The sequence below is a fragment of the Colossoma macropomum genome, unplaced genomic scaffold (assembly GCF_904425465.1).
Source record: "Colossoma macropomum unplaced genomic scaffold, Colossoma_macropomum, whole genome shotgun sequence".
NCBI classification, from domain to species: Eukaryota; Metazoa; Chordata; class Actinopteri; order Characiformes; family Serrasalmidae; genus Colossoma; species Colossoma macropomum.
The window spans coordinates 28,953,016-28,977,709 of record NW_023494790.1 but is presented as its reverse complement, the minus strand read 5'-3'; the positions used below and the strand labels follow the sequence as shown (position 1 = coordinate 28,977,709).

The 24,694-nt window shown below is 39.3% G+C and overlaps 3 protein-coding genes and 3 non-coding genes across 8 annotated transcripts; 3 read left to right on the top strand and 3 right to left on the bottom strand.

Annotated features, from left to right (window-relative positions):
• Positions 1–868: 868 nt before the first annotated feature.
• On the top strand, positions 869–7,490 carry si:ch1073-357b18.4 (uncharacterized protein LOC797129 homolog). The gene is made up of 4 exons (XM_036572959.1): positions 869–1,317; positions 2,789–2,854; positions 3,039–3,355; positions 5,670–7,490. The coding sequence occupies exons 1-4, from the start codon at positions 1,167–1,169 to the stop codon at positions 6,303–6,305; spliced, it is 1,170 nt and encodes a 389-aa protein (XP_036428852.1). The 5' UTR covers positions 869–1,166; the 3' UTR covers positions 6,306–7,490.
• On the top strand, positions 6,828–6,900 carry trnar-ucg. Its single transcript has one exon. It is a non-coding gene; the product is annotated as a tRNA-Arg (tRNA).
• A 3-nt stretch (positions 7,491–7,493) lies between the features above and the next one.
• mrpl58 (mitochondrial ribosomal protein L58) lies at positions 7,494–10,432 on the bottom strand. The gene is made up of 6 exons (XM_036572960.1): positions 10,268–10,432; positions 9,597–9,624; positions 8,317–8,376; positions 8,089–8,171; positions 7,719–7,888; positions 7,494–7,599 (listed from the first exon to the last, which is right to left on the bottom strand). The coding sequence occupies exons 1-6, from the start codon at positions 10,424–10,426 to the stop codon at positions 7,515–7,517; spliced, it is 585 nt and encodes a 194-aa protein (XP_036428853.1). The 5' UTR covers positions 10,427–10,432; the 3' UTR covers positions 7,494–7,514.
• Positions 10,433–10,625: 193 nt separating this feature from the next.
• Positions 10,626–10,697, bottom strand: trnaq-cug. Its single transcript has one exon. It is a non-coding gene; the product is annotated as a tRNA-Gln (tRNA).
• Positions 10,698–14,367: 3,670 nt separating this feature from the next.
• Positions 14,368–14,440, bottom strand: trnar-ccu. Its single transcript has one exon. It is a non-coding gene; the product is annotated as a tRNA-Arg (tRNA).
• Positions 14,441–14,493: 53 nt separating this feature from the next.
• On the top strand, positions 14,494–24,204 carry wdr45b (WD repeat domain 45B). Of its 3 annotated transcripts, none has more exons than XM_036572957.1 (10): positions 14,494–14,578; positions 15,697–15,771; positions 17,136–17,237; positions 17,540–17,627; positions 19,041–19,135; positions 20,705–20,895; positions 21,810–21,895; positions 22,009–22,110; positions 22,275–22,396; positions 22,683–24,204. In XM_036572957.1, exons 2-10 carry the CDS (start codon positions 15,714–15,716, stop codon positions 22,787–22,789), a joined length of 951 nt encoding a protein of 316 aa, XP_036428850.1. In that variant the 5' UTR covers positions 14,494–14,578; positions 15,697–15,713; the 3' UTR covers positions 22,790–24,204. The 3 variants fall into 3 exon arrangements, with proteins under 3 accessions (XP_036428850.1, XP_036428849.1, XP_036428851.1); XM_036572956.1 differs by lacking the exon at positions 14,494–14,578 and adding an exon at positions 14,826–15,136; XM_036572958.1 differs by lacking the exon at positions 14,494–14,578 and adding an exon at positions 15,218–15,262.
• Positions 24,205–24,694: the final 490 nt, after the last annotated feature.

Here is a 24,694-nt window from a genome sequence, read left to right as displayed (position 1 = left end):
TTAAGATGTACACTTGAAAGATGTGTTTTCAAATGTGTAATTATTATTATATATTATGTAATTATATAATGTATTTTTATACAGAATATGATAAATATAATATATAATTAAATAATATCATGACAGATACATGCATGGCATACTATAAGGCATTATAAGTACTGGACAAATAATTATATTATGTAATTCTATATTATATCATGGTGCCTAAAAATGACTCTTTATTTCTCTATTCTTTCCCAGCCATCCCATTTCTACAGCTTTCAAGTCAGGAGTTGTGCTAAAGAACCATCAGGATTAAAGCCTGATGGTTTTGTGTTCTAATGGGAATTAGCTTAATGGTTACCATTAGAAACCAGTAATTTCTTGTGAGACACCATTAACTCCTATTAGGAAACTTTTAAATGCATTTAGAATCAGAACACCTGGTAAACCATTAGGATCCTTTACACTGTGATAGCAACCTATTAAAATACCATTACTGAATATTGGACACCAGCAGAAACTTTTAATGGTCTCTATGATTTTTTTCAGCAGGGACACCATGACCTCAATAAACATATTTTTGTTGTTGTTATTGTTGTTTGTTTTTGTTTTGCTTTGCTATGTAAATATGTCTACAGAGGACAGTTAGGCTGGTGTATTATTGAACGCAGTCTTGCTCTTTCATATTCTTTACAATAATACAGACAGTCATCAGAGTTGAGCAGAGAGGCTCAGCTTCTGATAGGCCTGTGAAGAAGCGCGGACTTTCGCTCAGCATCATGGGTGATGGGTTGCGTCTGCGCACTGCGTCTGCGGAGGCGCAGGGGCTGCGTGTGACGCGGCGCAGCGGCGACCAATCAGGTGTCCGACCCGCGCAGTAAAGTTGCGCAGTTCCAGCGAGAGGAGCGCAGCCATTATTATACAGCCCTGAATGTTTTCAAGCCGAGCTGGGCAGAGCAGAAAAACAGCCCAAACCCTCCTAACAGCCGTGTTTGGTGCTGCAGCTGTCGACCACCTCACTGCCGGGGTCTGTGAGCCACTCAGTTTGGGAAGGTGCTGCGCAGAGAGCGGGGGGCTGCTCGGTGCGTAGTTTTTAACCCGCACCGCAGCGGGGAAACTAACCGGCTCTGACTGCGAGCAGAAGACTGTTTTAATCGCATCACTTGAGCCGGTGTGCAACGATGGACGCATCGCTGAAAGACGAGCCGTCTGGAAGTGTTGTGCCGTCCTGCGATGCCGCCTCAGCTGCACACGACTCGACTGCAAGCACGTCTTCAGTCCTCACAGCTCATCAGGTCGAGCAAGCAAAGGAGCCCACTCCTGTTTTACTCTGTGAGTGTCCCTGCGGTCACCTCAGGACGTGCAGTGCTGATCTTTAGTCACGAAAACACGTTACTTCTCAGTTTTTTTTCTTTCTTTTTTTTGTTTTTGTGAAAACCAAACTAGATCTTTTGAAATAGTCTTTTTTATTATGCCATGTGTTGCTTTCTGTTGCAAAGTGCTGTGAGATAATATATGAAATGGGATTCCACTGATTTTTCAAAATTTCTGTGTAATTAAAGGGGAATGCCACCAATTTGTGAATAATTCAGTCCTTGAGATGTAAACATACTTATTCAGAGTGGATTGAAATGAAATGGTTAATGGTAGAGAAACTTACAGACCCTGATTTCTTTACAGTGGTGGTGATAAGAAACAGGGGTCACCATGTCTACAATGCAAATATGGACCTCTTATTTACTATCCAAAACCACCAGTGAACCTGCATGTGTCTTAAGTTTTAATTGTAATGTTGAAGATGGTAAAATAAATCTGAACAAATAGTTTTCTTTAGGGAATATTTTGCCTCTCAACACCCTGCATGTTCCCCTCTGCCATGAATGGATAAAAATAAATGGATTAAACATACATTGTAAGTCAAAACTTTATCACACAACACTGTCTCAGACATCGGGCAGCACATATCTAACCATTTCATCTAGTAACTTTTTTTGTGGGGGAGCTTTCAGAGACATTAAACTTTCTCTAGAATGGAGCATTTCACACCAAATCACTCTGAATGACTTTGTTTACATCCCAACCATTTAATTATAATATACTTATATATTATATAATCGAATTTTTGAAAAATCTTAGAAGTTCCCTTTCAAGTCGTGAACAAAGTCATTCAAAGCAGTTTGATGTGAAATGGTGGAGAGACTTACCTACTCAGAGTTCTTCACTGTGGTGGTGGAGTTGCAATGTCTACAGCAAAAATATATCCTCTTTTATTGCTCTTTATGAGGTTTTATATATAATACTGAAAATGGCGAAATAGATATGAATAAAAAAGGGCAAAATGTGTGTGTATATATATATATATATATATATATATAGTCTGAATAAAAAAGACAGAAATATGCTAAATTGCTGCTTAAAATCACTGATTAGACCTGAGAACTGTCTAGATGTGGCCTAATATTTTAATGAGAGAGCCTGATTGATATTAGAGATGAGCACGGATACTCGAGTACTCGGATAACCGTTCGAGGTGACAGTATTCGAGTACTAAAATTACTGCATTCAGAGAATTCAGAGAAACACAGACTGTATGTTTTAAGAGGACTGTAAAATGTGACAGTGTGTTCTGCTTTACCAATATGAAACAGGAGTGTCCGAACATGAGCACGCTGCTAATGACGTGACCGAGAAGGCAGAGATAGTAGTCGGCTCTGGCGCAGCTTTTGTGCTAACTAGGCTAACTGCTGTAGCTGATATTAGCTAGGTCCAGAAACAGTAAATTTATCTGACTTTTTGATTACAGACCCCATCAGCATAAACAGTGCTGTATCTCTGTCACCAGTATTTAGAGACAACAAGGGCTCCCATGGTAAGAGTAATAATTCTAAATCATTTCATATGCATATTATTGATGTTACACAATGACAAATCACTATTACCTGCAGTGTCTGCATGAACTGTAGCTGTTGTAATTGTTGTATACAATGGATATTAATGTCATTTATATGGCCCATATTATGTGATTGCATGACTGCTATATCTACTTTTGACAGTTGGTGTCAGGGAGGAAGCAAGGAAGGCTGGTGGGGCTCGGGGCTATACTGAGGCAGTGTCCACGTCATCTGAGTTCACCCACCGAGCTATTGTGCACCTCATTGAAGCAATGCATCGATGCTGGGACGTGTATGGCTCCAGGGAACGTTCCCGTCTTTTCCAGAGTGTCCAGAGTGAGCTGGAGAACCTTGGCCACTCGCTGCCTGTGGAGAAGATCCGCCGGAAATGGAACAACCTCATTGTCACATACAAGAGAGTGAAAGAACGCAGCAGACTGGGAGGAGGCCGAGCCAAGACTTCATGGGAGTACTTTGAGGTATGATGAATTGAGCAGGTACACTCAATAGTTATTATGCTTATCTATTGTAATAGTTGATTAATCTGTCCATTAATGCTTCAATTAATCTGATTTTTGAAAGAAGAAAAAACACAATTATCTTTAGCATTATGTGTTTTATCGTTGCGTACAAAGCTCTGCTAAAGTCAGAATTTTTATACACAAAATATAAAGATTATCTTGTTCAGCAGCTTAATAAATAAATGCCATAAAATAGATAACAGAGATTGGATAGAGTAAATGCTTTTACAAGCTACTGTCTTAAGTGGCAGTAATGTATCTCTACCTATATGCTCCTGTAGCGTTTTTTTTAAGAATGTAGTGTACATAGAGTTGCCAATTTATTAGGTATCCACACACACACACATTATCTACACTTATCCTTTTGGGTCGTGGGGGGAGCTAGAGCCTATTTCAGCGTTCATTGGGCAGAAGTCGGTATACTTTATCCAGAGTTTTAAAAAAATACTTAACATGTGTAATGATTGTTCTAAGTGTATTCAGTAATGTATTTCATTACAATACATATTCAGAATACATTTAGAATACATATTGATAAGACACATGGGAAAAAAAAACTTAAGTTGCTCCTTCAGTTCACTGCTGCTCCCACAAGCCCTTGAGCCTCTCTTATCACATGCAAACATGTTCACTACTGAGGAGATTATTAACAGAAGAGCTCAGTAACACTGAGGTTTATCACTGATTATCACTTTGGTTTATCAGTCTACTCAGGCTTTAGCAGAAACTTCAGTGTTTGTAAAGAAGCCGTTGAGGTCCTCTTTAGAGTTTGTCTAACGAGCATGTTTGCTACATGTCGTGCTGACTTTAAAATACTATACATAAAATAAACAAGCATTGATGGTGTTTCTTTTGAAGATTCTGTGTTTTCTATTTAGTGGGTAAACACTCTAAAAGTATTAAAATATTTAAAAAGTATCAAAAAAGTATAAAATGTAACTTGGACTTAATACAGATACTTAATTTCTGGATTCTGAATATGTATTACCATACTAGTATTCTTTACGTCCCAACCCTTCACCTGTTTAATAGCATGTTGCTTCAGCATGAATTCGCTTGAGCACGGATTCTACAAGATGTTGGATGCACAAATGTTATACTGTATAAAAACTATTGCATTGGTACAGATTTTACAAATTGGGCAGCTGCAAAGTCTTGCTGTGACCTTTCCACCTTGTCCCAAAAATGCTTGACAGGTTTGAGATTCTGAGACTGTGCAGGCCACTGAAGCAGTGAAAACTCACTGTCATGTTCAATATGTGTCTTGCTCATTATCCACACTTTTTTGGATTATCTACCCATACTTGGATGGAAGAATCAATCCTAGTGTGGATGAACTGCAGCCATGAAGTGATGAACATGGTCACCCACTGTATTCAGACATTTTCAGTGGGTATCAGGGGCCCTAAAATGTGCCAGGTAAACACCCACACCATCACAGTGCCCCCACCAGCCTGTACTGTTGACACTCAATGGATGGTTCTGTGGACTGTTCTTTGTGCCAAGTTCTGATCCTCCCATCTTCTTGACATAAAAGTAACCTGGATTTGTCTCAAATCAAAGGCAACTTTTTTCCACTTCTCATTGGTCCAGTTTTACTGCTTCTGTGCCAATTAAAGTGCCCACTTTCTTGTTCTTTCCTGACAACATCAGCACCTGACATGGTCCTCGGCTGTTACAGCCCATCCTGACACAATATTCCACATAACAGTGTTGACCCACAAGCTGTTATCGTCCACAGAATCTGTTAGGCTTTTCACATAATTCTCAGTAGACCCTTGAAAAGCCCAGGATGACAGCTGTTTGGGAGATGTTATAACCAGCATGTCTAGCGCCAGCTGTCATTTCATTTTAAAAGGCACTTGTTTGCCCATTCCAATGCTAAATAGAACACCAGAAGAACACAATAGTTACGTGACACTGAATGGGTAATTTGTGTGAAGGTACCTGATAAATTTCTGACTCAGTGTAAAGCCCTGCTGTATTTTAGAAGACTTACACTTGCACAGGTGTAGCTTCCAGCATATTGTAGCATTGGCTGAAGAGGAAACACAGCTAAATGCCACAGTATTTTAAATTTCTAGCTATGCACCAGTCTAGATAAAATACAAGGACTTATATACTGAAGGATTTTTCCTTACCAGTATTCTCAGTGTCATTGATGGATTACTGCAGTCCTGTGCTAAGCATGGTTAGTGTTCAGTCTGATGAAGATCCATTTGTAAATTTGGATCGTAGATTAATCTACTTGTTCTGTCTTTACACTTCACAGATGATGGACAAAGTCTTGGGAAAGACGAAGATGGATCAGAGAGGCCCTGCTTCAGCTACTCTCGTTGGATTTGCAACCACAGCCAAAGCAGCAGTGAGGTCAGAGGAGCGTCAGTCTCACAGTGTGTCAGTAGCTGCGGTGGCCACCCCATGTCTGCTCCCCAATAGCCTCTTCACCACACCATCCCAGATTCCCACACTGGTGACCTCCCCAGTGCTGTGTAACGTACCCCCAAAACCAAACCCTAAACCTAACCCTAACCCAAGCCCCTCTTGCAGCACTGACAGCCCCATGCCCTCCGTTCCCCTCAAACCTGCCCCTAAGGTTATGCGACAGCCCCTGAAGAGGAGATTACGGCATCTTCAGCTCAGTTCAGTAGCTTCTCGTCTTGCCCAGCAGCAGGGACAAGCAGGGGAGCGCACAGCACTCCTGCGCAATTTTCTAACCAGTCATGAAGAAAGAGCTCACCTGGAGGATCAGCGCCAGAGAAAGAAAGATGCTCGAGAGCGACGCCAGGAAAGGACACTGAGCAGCATGTCTGAAGCTTTGGGAAGAATGGCAACAGCCCTGGAGTTAATCTCCTCCAAACAAGACACCATCATTGCCCTGCTACAGAGACTGGCTGATAAGCACTGAATAATAAAGAATGATTTTTTTTATTATTTTTTACATGTAGTTTCAGTAGATGCATATTGTGTGCTGTTTTTTGCATTTATTGTTGGTAGTTTGTGTTGTAAACAGAACCCTGTTGAAAAAACATAGAAACCATTAAAAGTTTCTGCAGGTTTCTGGTGGTGTCCGATAGTCAGCAATGTATTTCAATGGGCTGCTATCACAGTGTAAAGTCTTCTAATGGTTTAAGAGGTGCTCTGATTCCAGATGCATTCCTACTTGGTTGCTATGTTTTTTAGCAGGGTGGTCAGATTTATTTCAGTTAAATTACCCCTCTAAGAAACTATGTGCTCAAGTAAAAGCAAAAAAGAGTAGTTAATTTTATATTCTAGTAAAGGTGGAAGATTGAAGCACACTTTATGTCGACTTACGTGTTTTCTTTAGTAATATAATTACCGATCACAGGGACCTAAATATCAACAATGTATGGAGAGATAATACCAGACACGCATATAGTCGAACTACTAGGACTGTAGTACTCGTATTGACCGCGTGGCCTAATGGATAAGGCGTCTGACTTCGGATCAGAAGATTGAGGGTTCGAGTCCCTTCGTGGTCGTCCTTTTCATTCCTCAACAAAGACCCTATAATTGTCATAACCTACAATTTAACAAGACTTGGCATTATTCTGCGGTCAACGACACAGAAGGCAAAATATATAGTACACAAACTAAACACGTTCTCTCGCTGGTTTAAGGAGCAACACATCTATTCCTGAAAAAGAAATCGGGGAGGAGTTTTGGCGTAGCAGAGTGGCGCAGCGGAAGCGTGCTGGGCCCATAACCCAGAGGTCGATGGATCGAAACCATCCTCTGCTAAAAACACCTTTTCCTCCCGCCTAACACACACAGGATAATGTATCGTGTTATGATTCAATTTTGAGAATTCTACATGGCCACAACACTGTAGCTTATTGAAAAGAAGTCTTTGCTGGAGAACCAACCAAGCTGTGGAGTTACTGGTAGGCTACAACATATTATGGTTATGTAGTTTTAATACTTTTAATACTTGTTTAATTTTTGCAGACCACGTAATACTGCATTTATATGCAAACACATGTATTTTTTTCAGTATAACAGAATGCTGATAAATAGATATTGGTCTTATTATGAAGAAAAAAATGAATAAATTGGGAAGAGAAGCAGAACAAAATAACTTTAAATGAACTTTAATTCAGTCAAAATCAACTTGTCGTCCTCTCTTTGTTGCAGATTGGATTTTCTTCTGTTGAAGTCTTGCTAAATTTCTTCTTTCTAACCTGCACAAATAAACAAACAAAAACACACATATATATAAATATTATTTTTTTAAATGAAAAAAATATATTTGAAGGGATTATTATTATTATTATTATTATTATTATTACACCAGGTGCACCTTTGAGCCCTCAGGGCAATATCATCTTCTGAAGGCTCTGGTGGTCTTAGACTGGCCTCTGTGATGATCTCAGAGATTTTCTGCAGACAGTTTTCCAGGTTCCTCTGTTGACTTCTGCTAACCTCTGAAGTTACTATCAGTTCTCCGGCTTTGTTTATCCGAGTTTTATTCTTTAAGTGCAAAATGAGAACAAAAAGTATTTGGACAGACAAAGATAAAACACAAGACATTAAATAAGTGCTGTCTCCTGCATGCACTGCAAAACTGACCAAATATGATATCCTTACAAGGCCTTTCATTTCAAAAAACTCAATCATAAAATGCATTGAATGTGGTTTAAACAGTCTGATCAAGTCCTTTCACTCCTCACCTTCAAGATAATCTCATTTCTGACTTCTTCAGGAATCCATTCTGCTGTTTGAACATGAAACCTGACCTCTGCCTTCGTGCTGACTACGAAAGAATATGAGGTACAAGAAAAGTGTGAAAACTTTTGTGTTTTTTTTTTTTTAGCCCATATTGAACTTAATCTATATTGTAGGCTAATAGCAATTCTATATATTTTATAAAATGCCCAGCATGACCCTCATACTCCAACCTTTGTTTACATGTTGACCGCCTGGTCCACTGCTTCGGCTGTAACTTACTTTCAGTTTGTCTGTAATAAGACAGACAAAAGAGTGGTCAATTCTCCCATTCCAAAGCACAAAAGAATACATTATAGTAACAGAAGCTATTGCTATGGGTTATACACCGTCTCTTTAGAGATACCACAATAGACAAAACAGTATCAATCTTTGATAACCTTAATATACACTATACAGACAAAGGTATGGGGACAGCCCTACAAATTATTGAGTTCAGGTGTTTCAGCCACACCCATTGCTAACAGGTGGATACATTTAAGCACATAGCCATGTAGTCTCGATAGACAAACACTGGCAATAGAATGGGTCACACTGAAGAGCTCAGTGACTTTAAACATGGCACTGTCATAGGATGCCCCTCTGTCTCAAGTCAGTTTGTGAAATGTCTGCCCTGCTAGATCTGTCCCACTAGATCTGTCCCTGTCAACTGTAAGTGCTATTATTGTGAAATAGAAGCTCCTATGTGCAACAACAGCTCAGCCACAAAGTGGTACACCATGCAAACTCACAGAATGGGGCCATCGAGTGCTGAAGCGCACAGTGACTATTCTCTGTTGAATCACTCACTAACAAGTTCTAAATTCATTCTAGAAGCAACATCAGCAAAAGAACTGCACATTAGGAGTTTCACAAAATGGGTTTCCATGGCCGAGGAGCTACGCACTTCAAAGACTAATAATTAATCTGTTTATTTTTCTTGGTAAATATTTTATCCATAAAATGTAATTTACAAATAGAATCCCAAATTCCCAAACAACTTCTTTAAAAATTACTTTTACGAATGTCTCCTCAATTCAGGGCATGAAAAAGCTGCTAAATTGATAAACATATTGAAAAAATGTAATTCGTTTTAAGATATTCGATATTTACATTGTGCAAGATGTGATGTCTGTCTTTTTTATTCTTTTTTTTTTGCTATATTTGTGTATTTCAATTGTATTCCCCTGGTAACACTAATGTTCTACTGTAAAGCTCTGTATCATACGGAGCCCCTAAAGTGCCTTTGCAGAAAAAACTATTTGCACCGACCTTGACTTCCTTTGCAAGTGCATGCAAAACATTCGCAAGGGAACGCAATGTCATTAACTTAAAAAAAAACACAGCCCCTTAGGGACTCGTAGCACAAAATGAATGAGAATCTACAGAAAACACAGGTAAAACAGCATAACTGATTAAATCAACCATCAGCACTCAAACAATCATACATCTGCTTCTTCATGAAGGTACGTACCAACTGGAATGGCAGGAGGCTGAACACCCTGTTAAAATATAAAAACAATATTTTGTCATAAGACTCATTGCAAGCAGATAGACAGCACTGACTGCCTACTGCTGCCTTCAAGTCCTCCTCGGAAGGTCTTAAGTACGACTTGATTTGTGTTCAAGTGGTTTTGGTTGGAAATAAGACAGATACACTGGAAACAGTGTTTTTGGTTTACTATTCGTCTGACATTAAGGGTAGTCTGTGTATTTTGCGTTACTGCAACAAAGTGGCGAGCAGAAGATGCTTATGAGAAGAGTATGCAGTTAGATGCATCACATAACATGCTTATATGTGTATTTACATGTGTGGATGGTCTCAGCCTGCAGTGTTACGGTTGTGGCTGATGAATAACTGAAATACAGCTTATCAGCGGCTATCATTGCTTTTTTGTTAACACGCCCCAAACTCGGAAACTCGGGGCTCACCGAAAAGGCGAGTTTCCCACTAGCAAATACGACACTGTGGTGGCGTTCATGTGCATTTATCTCGTAAATCCGATATATTTCCGACAGGACTTGAAGGCACCATATTCAGCACTGAGACAGAACAATGTTAATCCAAGTGAAAGACGCTGAACACGTCGTTTCTCTCGGTATATGGCTAACAGTCTCTAAAAGTCCTCAAATGATAAAACCTACCTGTAAAACATCTGAGTGTTTGGCTGTGTAATGTTGGCTGGTGCTTAAACTGCGAATTAAACTGTCGCTTGTTACTCTGGCGAAACGTCCCAACACTTCCCCCCTCTGTGCAAACCTTACAGAGAAACGTAAACAGCATGCTGCAGTGGGAGCCGCCATATTGAGATGAAGGGGTAGAAACTTCCGGTCCTCTGACATATTACCGCTGTAAACAGCTGTCAGATCTACGTGTTTTTTGTTAAATGCTGATTTAGTACAAAAGTATTTGTAGAGACGTTGTTTCATATTGCCCGTTTGTTCTAGAAAATGTGTAGTGCACAGCGACAGTGGGGTTTTGTTGCATGTTTGAGCAATAGGAAGGTTCCACCGAGATTTGAACTCGGATCGCTGGATTCAGAGTCCAGAGTGCTAACCATTACACCATGGAACCACATGGTAAACTGTTCCCAAGTCATAGCTCAAAATGTTCGTAATGTAAGACGTTAACATTTTCACTAACAGTTCTATGTACAACGAACTTTCGTCAAGCTAACTTACTGAAACATATTGCCGACTGCTAGTAAATGGCAACGACGTCTAACTAGCGGTGTAACTTAAGTTAGGCCAAATCTTAGATGACTTCTCACTTCCTATAACCACTAACCTACGTAGACTAAAATATGTTTTTTTGTCCCCAAACACTGTGTACTAACAAAAAGCCATTGGTGAATCAGCAACATGTACACAATTCTTTGCTGGGCATATAGCGTTAGTGCACTATTTGGGTGAAGTAGCCACATAGTGCACTATATAGAAGAGGTTCAACCTCTGTTAACTTAACTAGATAACTAGCTATAGCTAACTGATTGTTTATAAAACATATAGTCACATTATATATTTTACATATGTACTGTGGAGAGCATTCTAACAGGCTCCATCACCTCCTGGTATGGAAACTGCACTGCCATTGAGCGGAAAGCTCCGCAGAGGGTGGTGCGGACGAGCCCAGCACCTCACCGGGGTGCAGCTCCTCCTGGATTTATACACCAGCCGCTGCCTGAGGAAGACCAGGAGGATTCTAAAGGACTCCATCCACCCAAGCCACTGTCTGTTCTCACAGCTGTCGAGCGGGAGGAGGTAGAGAAGCATAAAGTCCAGAACCAGCCAGTTCCGAGACAGTTTCTTCCCCCGGGCCATCAGGCTGCTGAACAGCCAGTAGTGTTGGTGTATCGGTCTGTCACTGCACCTCTGAGTCATCGTCTCCATGGACAATCTACACCTCATCCACATCTCATCAGACTCACTCCTTCTTCTGCACCTTCAATCTAGCAAATCTGTACTTACACATATTGACTGACATCTTGAACATCTTCTATCCATATCTTGTATAATCTGGAAGATTTCTATATCAGTATTCTATCCCTGTGTACCTGCATCTCATTTATTTATCTACCTTAGACTAACATGGAGCATACAACAGCACATACAATAGTACATTTCATAGTTTTATTTCATAACTTATTACTGTAGAACTGTACATTGGAATAGTGCAATACTAGTGTATATTGTGTATATGTGTATATTCAGAGTCGCTGTATATATATTTATTTTTTCTTCATATATATATATATATATATATATATATATATATATATATATATAAGAAGAAAATTTAAATACAAATATATATTTACACACACACACACACACACATATATATATATATATATATATATATATATATATATATATATATGTAATTTGTATTTAAATTCTATAAGGGGGCTATGCACCTAAGATTTTCACTCACTTTCCACCTGTGTAAATGTGATGTGACAATAAACGTGATTTGATTTGATTAGATTTTAGGAGATCATTTTACAGGATAAGATGTGCTGTATGGCTGCCTCTGTTTCCATGTTTCAGGATAATTACTGCATACATAAGCTGGTAAACAAATTGTGGGGTGGGCCTACCTTCATGAACACTAATACATAACTGGATTAATGTCAGGAGATTGTGTTTAATCTCCCTATACCTTCAAAACCATATAACTAATCGTAAATCTTCAGGTATTCCAAAATTACGAAGAGCCCCGCAGAACTGGTGTCCAACCATTAACCATCTGTGCCTCATTAAAAGTTTACTTAAATGACAACAACACTAACATCATAATCAGGAAGGCTAAACAAGACCTCAGACAGATTAAAAAAAGGTTTAGGCAGTTGCATCCAAACACACACTGACATCATCCATCCAGCGGCGGATGTAATGATTCTGAAGGTCTAAGCAAAAGACCCCAATGGGGACATTTTTAAAGTAGTTCTGGGCTCCTGAGAGTCCTATCCACTGTTAACACTGTAACAGTTAACAGTGGCTAGGAAGCAGACATCTGAGGAGTTCAGTACCTCTAAATGCTACATTGTAGAAAGTTTTTAAACTAATTGATTATAAATAAGCTGTGTGACACGAGACACTGTTTTACAATTTTGCGATAAACGTTTTTAGAATCAAGAATCTTTATTTGCAAAGTACCAGATGTACAGAAATGATCTTGGTACAGGTGTTAACATAAAATCAAATCCAATAAATACAGAAAAAGATGTACTATAAAGTACACTGATGTGCCAAAAGGCATGGGACACTGGACCACCCACAGCCACAATTTTTGTCAGAACTCTCCAGAATGCTCCTCAAATCAATTCTGGACAACTTGGGCCCGATGACACAGTGCATAATCCTGCTGGAATATCCCATCATTGTGGGGGTACATAAAGCCCATGAAGGGCTGCAAATGGTCACCAAGCAGTGAAACGTAGCGGTCACCAGTCAATGATGTGTTCAGGCAGACCAGTGGACCCAACCCATGCCATGAGAACACACCCCACACCAGTATGGAACCACCACCAGCCTGTACAGTGCCTTGTTGACAACTGGGGTCCATGGCTTTATGGGGTCTGCACCACACACAAGCTCTACCATCAGCCTGAAACAACTGATACTGTGACTCATTGGACCACGCCACATGTTGCCAGTCCACAAGCTCAGGTGAGGCACTGTGTCCTGTGTTGTGGTGTGAAGAGAGGCACTCTGGTAGAACGCTGCACTGATCTGCAGCATATGTGTGTGGGGCCTCCTGCATTGAATATTATATTGCTTGTCTGTTCGCATGGACAATTCTAACCAGATCCGCCGGTGTTCTAACAATTTGTCCTACCCATCTATGCTACCCACTGAGCATGTGCATATCATTACTATAGCATAGTAACTTAATGTTTCAAACGTTTTATTGTGCTTTTATTGTTAATTCAGTAAAGACTCGGCTTAATATTACTTACTCCCTCATAAGGTCATTTAGGCAATCAAAATATCCTAATTATTCTATTAATGCTGGCAACAATGTTTTCTGATAAGGAGATTTAGGCTATCAAATTATCCTACCTATGCATTTCAGCGCTGGTAGCATTTTGTAAGAGGGTAATTTAGGCCATCGAAATATCCTACCTACAGTTTTACGTAGAGTGCTACCTAAAAATATACATTACGGTAGGACTTTTCAAACACCAGTCATGGTCGTTAAGCACCTGTGGGCGGCCACTGCGCTGTCCACTGTGGGTGGTAATGCCTTCTATGACATATTCCTGGTACACATGTGACAATGTGGATCAAGGAATGTTAAATGCCTGCACAACTTAGGAAATGGAATGTCCCATCTGTCTGACACCCACTATCGTTCCTTGCTCAAATTCATGTTGCCTTGCCTTGAGCACGTTCAACCTCACTCACAAGATAACACCTCACAACTTATGCAAGTGTGGGCGTTCCCAAGCCGTCCCCTGAGGCAATGCCATTTCATAATCAATTTACATACTGCTATCCCATGACTTTTCATGTTAGTGTATACAAACTGCGAGTGGCATAAAGGACTGGCAGCTGAGGACAGTTACAATCAAGTGTTGGAGTGCACAGCTAAAAGGGTTTTGGCCTGAAACATAACACATTCTTGGCAGCAGGGTACATGCGGGATGCTGTAAGGCAAAATAGTATCCAAACTATAATCTTCATAAATATTTTGTGCACACTTACAGTAAATTTTGGCGATATATAACATAAAAACCTTTCACCCCAGATGGGACTCGAACCCACAATCCCTGGCTTAGGAGGCCAGTGCCTTATCCATTAGGCCACTGGGGCTATGGCGAACGCCCTCGCAGCATCAATCCCCTACTAGCTTGTTGTTCCGTGGGCGGATTTGTGATGAATTCACATTGTTCATGGGTATAGCTATGAGTACAGATGAAACGCTGCATACGAAGATTTAGTAATTACGAGGTTATTGTCAATAGCTAAGACAAGGTTTTGACCTAGGAAAATCCACCGTTCTGAATCTCAAGGCTTTTAGCTAACATTGTGTAAAATGCCTATAACGATAACGGTTAGCTAGCTAGCTAGCAAACATTACCTCAACGTTAGTTGTGATTTCTTTCTACTTCATATCACAGAGCGCTAACGTTATCTGGGAGCACACCGCCTTAGTTACCTGGCACCAGACAGATTTACGCCTTAACAGAAAATTGAGACCCGTTCATATTGAAATCGGCCGTAGGTAACCGTGCATTAAAACTCTCTGATCAGTTGCTCCAGTTGATTACTTTTCCTGTGTGTGCTGTAGGAAAGGAGGGGACCGCCGGAACGCTGCCACAGATTTCCTGACCACCGCTAAATATCATCTTAGGAAACTAGCGAGAGGAATGGTGTCTTTCGGTTAAAAGCAAGTGGGCATTTCTGACCATTTAGCCGGCTAATTAACCTACTTACACACCATGAATTTATTGCCGTCCAACCCCCACGGAAATGGGCTTCTTTATGCTGGATTTAATCAAGATCATGGTATGGTGTTTACTGTTGTTGACTGGCTATGCTAAACTAGCAGGCTAACGTCATTCCTGCTATGTCGCGATGGCGATAGCTAACGGTTACTTACCTTGGAAAACGTTAGCTAGCTGATATACAGAGGTCGGCTCACTGGCTCTTGTTAACTGTTTGGGTTTCTAAAATATCTTACGTAGTTAAATGTACTTTTGTATGAGTTTAAAACGGTGGCTTTACGGCTCTTCTAAGCAGTTCTTTTACGATAGCAAGTTTACTTCACGGCTAGCTATAACGTTAGCTAGCTGCGCAGAGTTATGATGTTAAACCCAGTGTACGGACAAATGTAATTATTCCAAAGCAGCAAGTTGAGAATGATTAGGTTAGATTTTTTGTCAGATTTTTTTTCGCAAAAAAAAATATGTTCATTTCTGACATTAGCTAGCTAATTGGCTGACAAGGTCCATAACAGCCAAGCTTATGTTAGTCTGTCAGATAGCCAGTGGACTAACGTTACTAATGTTCCGTTGAGAAGTACCACCAGTTTAGCACTGAAAAGGTCTTGTCCTCTTTTTTTTCAGGATGCTTTGCATGTGGAATGGAAAACGGATTCAGGGTGTACAACACAGATCCTCTAAAAGAAAAAGAAAAGCAAGGTGACTATTGCATGTGACCCGTCGAACTAACTTCATATTAGTCACCTTGATAGTTCAGTGTGTCTTTACTGTAAACTAACGTTACAGAAAACTGTTAGTAAGACAGTTCAGTTAAGTAGGAACCGAACAAGGATAGAACAAGACACAGGCTGCCTCATTGATCCAACAAAATGAATCAGCCTCGAAGAGTGTTGAGGAAGGTTATATGAGGAAGTTAGTTATTCAGTTTTACGTCCCAGAACATGTGATTTTCCAGGGTGGTTTCTCACACTCTACACACAATCGCAGCACCTCCACTGAAGTGTTGTGAAGGGTAGTTGTCAGTAAGTTAAATCCTCATCTCATTCATTATTTTTCTAAAAGAGTACAGTAAGTGAAAGTAAATGAGGCACTGTCTTCATCTGTCATTACTGTTGTTTATTCTGTTCATAGTGCATACTAATGATTGAAAAGCTCAGGATCCAAACCATTTTATGTTCTTATGTTCTATTGATTCTACATTATTTGCTCTGCTGGTAGATGATGATGATGTTTGTTTGTTCCTACAAGAACCTCCACTAACAGTGAACGATTTAGGCAAAGTATATACTACAAATACCTTGATGTAGATGGTAATAGCAATATTATCAAGGAATATTTGTATGTGATTTTATTTGCAGTAAACTATAACAACATACCTATCAAAAGTTAGGAACTTTTGGTGCTGACAACTGGATTTTAGGTCATTTTACATTTCAGTAACTTGGACTTTAATGCAGTAATGTGCTGCAACGTGATATATTTTTCTTTTGGTGAAACTAATGGCTAGATTGTTTAGATTACTACAGACTTGTTGTTGACCAGTCTCTGGAGAACAGTTGTATAGCAGCTTACAGAAAGAATATGAAAAGGCTAGCGTGTAGAATTTCTTCCAAGCCCGCACACATGCTGCATAGTGAATGCAACATTCTATCTTCAAACAGGTGCACATATAGTTATACATACATCCACTGTATAATACTGTGTGAAGATGTAATGTTAGTATTGTGCAGTACAGATAGGGGGTACAGTGTGATGTAAGGTGTGTCTTGTGAACATGTAAGGTGTGTTGTAGGGTGTTTATATAATAGAGCTGCTGGGATGTAAAATGAATTGGAGAAAAATCAGACAAAGATTGTATTGTGTCATAAAGTAGCAGATATTTCGTAAAGTAGGTTGGCAGTAAATTTTAATGGTCTGAATGAAGCTGATATAACTTTTTACAAGAACCCTGTTATCATGGAGTTGAATGGCATGATCTAGTAGACGAGACTTTGCAATAGACTTTACTTCTCAAAAATATTAAGCTGTGATTTTGGTGTTACAATTGCGTGTTTGATTTTCAGAGTTTCTTGAAGGTGGGGTTGGGCATGTGGAGATGCTTTTTCGATGCAACTATCTCGCACTTGTTGGAGGAGGCAAGAAACCCAAGTACCCACCTAATAAAGGTATATTCTGCTTGGTGCTGTATAACATGGACAAAATGCCATTATAGTGGTAGTCCTGCCTGTTACAGTTGACAGATTATTTTCAAGATGATGAAGCAAAATGCTTATCGGTTTGTAATATCCAGTCACAGAAGCCAGTTTAAAAAAAAAAAAACAACAAAAAAATTTGTGTTGCTTTAGATGCAGTTTAAATTAGTACTTAGGTTTTCCATTATATTTAGGTCAGACTTACTCATTCTTGTTGAAACACAGTTGCATTTGAGGCTCCTGTGTAATGAGTATCGTCTTCCATGTTTTACAAGTGATGATCTGGGATGACCTCAAGAAGAAGACTGTGATTGAGATTGAGTTTTCCACAGAAGTCAAAGCTGTTAAGCTACGACGAGACAGGTATTTAAAATCACTTTATATGCTTTTGTAGTTTTCTTAAAGGAACTGTTGACTCTGTGAAAAAAATGACAACTACTTCAATAATCCTAAGGATTTGTGACAGATTTTATTTTCTGGCAGAGGTTGTGAGAGAGATTGGATTACAAGGGTAAAGTTATGTTCGACTTGAAGTGACTAGAGTAACCGTGGTGATAAGTTGTAGTGTCTTACGCAAGCAGGTAATTGGCCAGTCATCCAGAAGCCATTAGCAATTGCTAAAGCATAGTGCAATGGCTCAGTAGCTGTAAAAGGCAACTAGGCAACTGCCTAAAAATTATTTGTTCTCATAGTTACATAGATAGTATGTTTTAAATATGACACTGTTTTTTTTTTTGTCTGTATCAACCTATCAGATGTCATGAATAAAGTATTATGATAATTTTATGTCCATTTAAATCCTACTGAGAAAACACAAAAATCAAAAATGACCAGTACTGCTTCATTTGGCAGTCAATAATACATACATGCAAGACCTTACAGCTAAAAGACAACCCTTTAAATGAAAGTATCAAATGTTGCCTTCACAAGGTGCCACTCTAAAACTTTTTCGCTGGTGAATGAATCAAATGATTCTAAGAAGTTTGGTTTTGCCAAAGAAGATTTAGATTAATTTTGTCTTGAAATGTGATGTCATCATAATGCAAAGTAGGCTGTGATGTGAATTAATACAATTCACATTCACAAAAAATTGATATCAGTATGTAAGTGACCCTCATAACTGGGTAGAAACTAATGATTTTGATGTCTGGTAATCACTCACAAGGTAGAGATTCAAGGAGCAGGTCTGTATTTTTTGTTGGCCTGAACTCAGTGAGTCCACTCTTTCCTCTCTCTGGAGCTTTTTCCATTATCTGTGAATGTTAGTTGTTGAAAAAATGAGCAGTCCAAGCTCCACTTCCCTAAAGTGTCTGCATCATTAAATAAATGGTAGTGTTCAAAATCACATTGTCTCTTGCAGCAAGATACTTTCCTGAATCTCTGTATTCTTCTTTGTCTCTACAACTACATGATTGGCCCAAATTATCGTTGTTATTTTCCAGCGTCAGGTAGATAAATAGCTCAGTGCTGGTCTTTAAGTGTATGGAAAAAAAAACTGCTGATATTTTTAAACAGCGAGAAACTCATGGATTAATTAAGGAGCTTCATAAAGGGGGAGTTTCACATGGTAATGTCAGACTAAGCATGTAAACTATATAGACTATAAATGGACTATTCTTTTGTAGAACTGCTGTAAACATCACATTCATTGTGTACTTGTAAATGCAGTTAGTGATGTGTAATGTGCAGTTTTCTGTTTTTAAAGCCTTAGATATACAAATAATAAAATATTGAATGTCCAAAAACCCATTAATATTTGTATGTCTGTGGTTTCAGAATTGTGGTCGTCCTGGACTCAATGATCAAAGTCTTTACTTTTACACATAACCCTCACCAGCTGCATGTATTTGAAACATGCTACAACCCCAAAGGTAAGTCTTGTATGTGAAACAGAATGCAGAGTCACATTCATATGGTGTATTTTGTTGACATTCAGGATCCAGGTGTTATTTGTGAAAGGTTCTCTTGTAGAGGAATGATGCTAATTTACAGTGCTGTTGGATGTATCATTTTCTTTTTGCTAACACATGTGGCCAAAAGCATGTGGACAACCCTCCTAATTATTGAGTTCAGGTGTTTCAGCCACAACCATTGTTAACAAATTCATCCCAAGAGGTTGAGGTCATGACTCTGCACAGGCCACTGGAGTTCCTCCACACTAAACTCATCAAACCATGTCTTTATAGGGCTCACTTTGTGCACAGGGGCACAGTCATGTTGGAACAGGAAAGGGTCTTCCCCAAACTTTTCCAACAATGTTTGAAGCATATAATTGTCGACAATTCCTTTGTATGTTGTAGTTAATCAATGTAGTTAGTTAGTCAATCTCCATAGACCATTATTGGCAGTAGAATGGGTACTGAAGAGCTCAGTAACTTTAAACACAGCTGTGTCATAAGATGCCACCTTTGCCACAAGTCAGTTAGTGAAATTTCTGTCATGCTAGATTTGCCCCAGTCAACTGTAAATGCTATTATTGTGAAATATCAGTGTCTTGGAGCAAAAACAGCTTAACAACGAAGCAGTAGACCACACAAGCTCACAGAGCGGGGCTGCTCACTCACTACAGAGTTCCAAACTGCCTCTGGAAGCAACATCAGTACAACAACTTTGCATTGGGAGCTTTATGAAATGGATTTCCATGGCTGAGCAGTTGCACACAAGCCTAAGAGCAAGTGCCGGCTGCATTTTGCTACTGAACCCTGGAGTAAATGTGTTCTCTGCAGTGATGAATCACGCTACTCTGGCCATCTGTTGGACAAATCTGGGTTTGGCAAGATGCCAGGAGAACACTACCTACCGGATTGCATAGTGCCAAGAGTAAAGTTTGGTGGAGGAGAGATAATGGTCTGGGGCAGTTTTTTCAGGATTTTGGCTAGGCCCTTTAGTTCCTGTGAAGGGAAACTACAACATACAACGGAATTGTCGACAATTATATGCTTCAAACATTGTTGGAAAAGTTTGGGGAAGACCCTTTCCTGTTCCAATATGACTGTGCCCCTGTGCACAAAGTGAGCCCTATAAAGACATGGTTTGATGAGTTTAGTGTGGAGGAACTCCAGTGGCCTGTGCAGAGTCATGACCTCAACCTCTTGGGATGAATTGGGCCATCAATTATGAGCCACACCTTCTCGTCCAACATCAGTGCCTGACCTCACAAATGCTCTTTTGACTGAAAGGGCACAAATTCCTACAGACGCACTCAAAATGTAATGGAAAGCCTTCCCAGAAGAGTGGAGCCACAGAGGAGACAACTCAATATTATGCCCATGGTTTTAGAAAGGGATGTCCAAAAAGCTCATATGGGTGTGATGTATAAGTGTCCACATGCAGTTGTGTTAATAAATGTTTTTGCTAGCAGAGCTAATTATATTTCTGTATTTGTACAGTCAGTTTTGATGCAGTTATTGATGCACTTTGTCCATATAATTATCTTGCAGGTCTCTGCGTTCTGTGCCCAAACAGTAACAACTCTTTGCTAGCATTTCCTGGAACCCACTCTGGGCATGTGCAAATAGTAGACCTGGCCAATACCGAGCGGCCTCCGGTTGACATTCCTGCCCATGAGGGAGCTCTGTGCTGCATTGCCCTTAACCTCCAGGGAACACGGATAGCCACAGCTTCTGAAAAAGTGAGGTCCAGATGTGGTTGTGCATAAAGCTTTTACATAATACATTACTGTGAAAAAGTCAGAGACCACCCTTCATTTATTTAATTTCCAGTCAAAACAGCCATTAAGTACTTTTATTTTTCAGGAGATATTTCTGAGAACATTAGATACAAGAGTATCCACTTGCATAATGACAGGGAAAGTCAAAGGAAAATAAGTTTCCAAAACTTGAGTTGTATTATAATATTAATGGGATTACCTTCAACTGTGCAAGTCCTGGTAGACCACCAAAACTGTCACCATCAAATAAACAGCAGGTCCACAGGTGTTTCTGTTCATCCTTCCACTGTGAGAAGACCACTCAACACTATGGGTCTTAAAGGATTTGACCTCAAAATCTTTGAATGTGTTTGGGATTATTTTGATCATGAGAAGCAGAAAATGCAACCAATGTTTAAGACTGAACATTGGAGGTATAGATTTCTTTGAAAAACAGAGTAACTAAGTAAATCTCCTGAAAAGAATGCTGTAATAAAGGCAAAGGATAGATGCACTATATACTGAAAAAGTTTATATTACGTTCAGTTGTTGAGACTTCAGTGAATTTAAGGTTAAGTATGCATTTCTTCCTTTTTTCCTGACACTGAAAAAATAACAACTTGTACTTGATGGCTGTTTTGATTTGATATTAAATAAATGAAGAGTGGTCTCTGGCATTTACATTACACATTAATGTGTAATATATAATATATAATGATTTTTTTTTCTGAATTAACTATGCATATATATTTTTACATGTCAATCACATGAACAGTTTTTTTTTCGAGTTTTTTGGAGCTACTCTGGATATCAAACCCAAAATAAGTACCACAAAATAAAAAGTAACAGTAATAGTTGCTTAGATTGTTGGGGTAATTCAGTGTTCATCTGTTCAGGGCACGCTGATCAGAATATTCGACACCTCAACAGGTCATCTGATTCAGGAGTTAAGACGAGGATCACAAACTGCAAACATATACTGGTGAGTTGTTATCATTGTTCTACTCTATAATGCATGACCCCAGGTCTTGTGTTCTGCTGTTGCTTTGCAGGTGTATAAGAAGTTACATATTTAACGGCCATGTTTTCCTTCAGCATTAATTTCAACCAGGATGCATCTCTCATCTGTGTGTCAAGTGACCATGGTACTGTCCACATATTTGCTGCAGAAGATCCAAAAAGGAACAAGCAATCAAGGTTTGTGTCAAAATGCAAATAAAGAAGCCACTGAATGTAAATTCAGATCGTGTTGTTTTACATTTACGTGCAGGTTTGCCTGAAGCTTTGTTTTTCTTTATCCACTTACAAAATATGAAGTTGATAAGTCTCATCTCACATGTTTCTCTTTTGCTCTCTTACAGCTTGGCCTCTGCCAGCTTTCTCCCCAAGTATTTCAGCTCCAAATGGAGCTTCTCCAAGTTCCAGGTCCCGTCTGGTTCGCCCTGCGTCTGTGCCTTTGGAACTGAGCCCAATGCAGTCATAGGTGCGGTAAAGCTGTGTGTTCATTTAAATAGCCTCTAGTTAAGAATTATCTCATCTGGTGTGAAGTGTAGTGATGCAAGAACTTCACTCAGGGCCAGAGCATTGGACAAATCTCAGCCTGTTTCATTTTTAAGAAATGCAGACTGCTAAGCATGCTAGTATTGTCTGTGTGGATTGGGAGTGAATGAGTGGTACTTTACTTGTATTGGAACAGACTTGCTGACCGTCTGAACGTGTTTACTGAGCAGGCTTACTGACCATTACTCTTACTTCCTTCCTTTACACAGCCATTTGTGCTGATGGCAGCTACTACAAGTTCCTGTTCAACCAAAAAGGGGAGTGTTCAAGGGATGTATATGCCCAGTTTTTGGAAATGACCGATGAGAAGATCTGAGCACAGATACTACTTGGATTTAAGTGATTTTTTTTTCCCTCCTGACATTTCCATTTTTGCAGAATGTCAGTGGACCTACTGTACATGGCATTCATGACCCAGTGTCACTTTAGGGAGATGAACCATATCAGGGACTCCCTGGTGACAAAGAAAGATTGAGAGATCTGTAAGCTCACTTTTCTGTTCCTTTTACTCAAACTAAAAGACTCTGGTCAAGCAGAGAAATGGACGGATAACCCTACTGCAGTCGACTTGTCCAGTCCAGTGGAGAGAGAAGAGGGAAACTGTATTTTTTTGAACGAACAGCAGTTGCTTTTTAAAAGGTCTTCCATGGGAATTGCAGTTTTTTTAGTATAGAGATGGCTAGAAAGATCACTAACACCGCCTAATCTAATGTAGGGAGTGCCTCTGTCATTGCTGAAGAGGAGTGATGAGTGTACATGTATTCATCATTCACAATATGTATGTACAAAATATTAGTAGTGTTAGGTTTTGTTTTACTACTATAAACACAAAATAGCAGACAGAACGTATGTAACTACATAGACTTAACATGCATAGGCAAGGGAAAAAAAGCAACTATGATGTAGATGTGTTTTTTCATTTTATGTTACTTACATGTACGTGCAATATTCTTTATTTTTTCTCACAATTGTTGGGAGTTAATCTGTTTAATCGAAACAAATTAGTATTTGCTAAATGCATTCTACTAGTGTGTGCATAGCCACTTTGCACTCAATCCATGAAACACAGAAAGGATAATCCTAAGCCATAAGGCAGATGGGGGCATTCTAGTAAACCAGAATTTGATCTTAAATACAGATTGGAGCTTCCAAGTTGGTAAATGAATACACAAAGTTCCATGTCCTTTATGGTTACTAAGCTAGTTACGAATAATCATGCATGCGACATTTCCCTTTGTATAAGATTTAATGTGAATTTTGAATGGCCAATACCTCCTGTGTGGGGGATCTATTTTTACAGAAGTTAAAGGATGAACGTGAATATTACCTTCTTTAGATAAAAGAATTAACAGGTAGTGTGACACGTTTGAGTTGTAGCGATAAAAAGGCGATCATAATTTTCTTCCACTGACGCTCTCAATTTTTGTAAAATAGTTGTTAAGCAGAAAGATTACCAAAGTGCCCAGTCTTAACCCGAGTGTATTTATGCTTGAACTGTATTCATTCTACATAATCGTTTCTCTGTTTTGTATTTTTTCAAGCTGTTATGTTGATCCAAACTCATGTCATGCTTTTGTCGTGATTGTAAAATGTAGAAGTGATTACATATAACGCAATGTTCAAGTATAATGATGTAACGTACGCTAGGACTGTGAGCTCTGCAGGGATACAGCACACAATTTATCATGTGACAAATTAAACACAATTGTGAAATACACATTAGAAATTTGTCAATTGGTTAATTGTTATCTGTCCTAATTGGCTATTTGTGTTTTTTTCTGACACGCCCACCACTCACGTCACTGTTGTTTACTAACAAGCATAGCTACATTAAAGAATAGCACCACATTTTCCCTTCAGACAAGAAGACATGATCATTTATTGTTTAATATCAATGCAAAAATGAAGGTATATATTTCATGACGCAAATTAAACTAAGGCGTACCAATACATAATGGAATAGTGAAGATTTATTGCAACGCCACAGTTTAACCAACTTAGGAACATTATCAATATAAGTATGAATGTGTTATATCATAAACCTGTGCTGAAAAGCTGTAGGAAACTTGTAAGACATGGCATAGTCTCGATGTAGGCTGAGGGATGGTCTGTTTGTGTTTGGGTGGGAGTGTGATTTCAGGTATTCACAGTAAGCCATGTTTCATATTGGCAGCATTGTTTCACCATCCGAAAACATGCAGTTTTTGGTGCATGCAGGCAC

Bases quoted from the DNA above. Each gene is read 5' to 3' on its own strand.
- mrpl58 (XM_036572960.1), bottom strand. From the start codon at position 10,426: ATGGCGGCTCCCACTGCAGCATGCTGTTTACGTTTCTCTGTAAGGTTT. The intron at 8,377-9,596 runs GTACGTACCTTC...GTCTTATTACAG, and splicing joins GCCTCCTGCCATTCCAGTTG to ACAAACTGAAAGTAAGTTAC. The intron at 7,600-7,718 runs GTGCACCTGGTG...TTATTTGTGCAG, and splicing joins ATTGCCCTGAGGGCTCAAAG to GTTAGAAAGAAGAAATTTAG.
- wdr45b (XM_036572956.1), top strand. From the start codon at position 15,070: ATGAATTTATTGCCGTCCAACCCCCACGGAAATGGGCTTCTTTATGCT. The intron at 17,628-19,040 runs GTATTTAAAATC...CTGTGGTTTCAG, and splicing joins GTTAAGCTACGACGAGACAG to AATTGTGGTCGTCCTGGACT. The intron at 21,896-22,008 runs GTGAGTTGTTAT...GTTTTCCTTCAG, and splicing joins CAAACTGCAAACATATACTG to CATTAATTTCAACCAGGATG.
- si:ch1073-357b18.4 (XM_036572959.1), top strand. From the start codon at position 1,167: ATGGACGCATCGCTGAAAGACGAGCCGTCTGGAAGTGTTGTGCCGTCC. The intron at 1,318-2,788 runs GTGAGTGTCCCT...TTTTGATTACAG, and splicing joins GCCCACTCCTGTTTTACTCT to ACCCCATCAGCATAAACAGT. The intron at 3,356-5,669 runs GTATGATGAATT...TACACTTCACAG, and splicing joins CTTCATGGGAGTACTTTGAG to ATGATGGACAAAGTCTTGGG.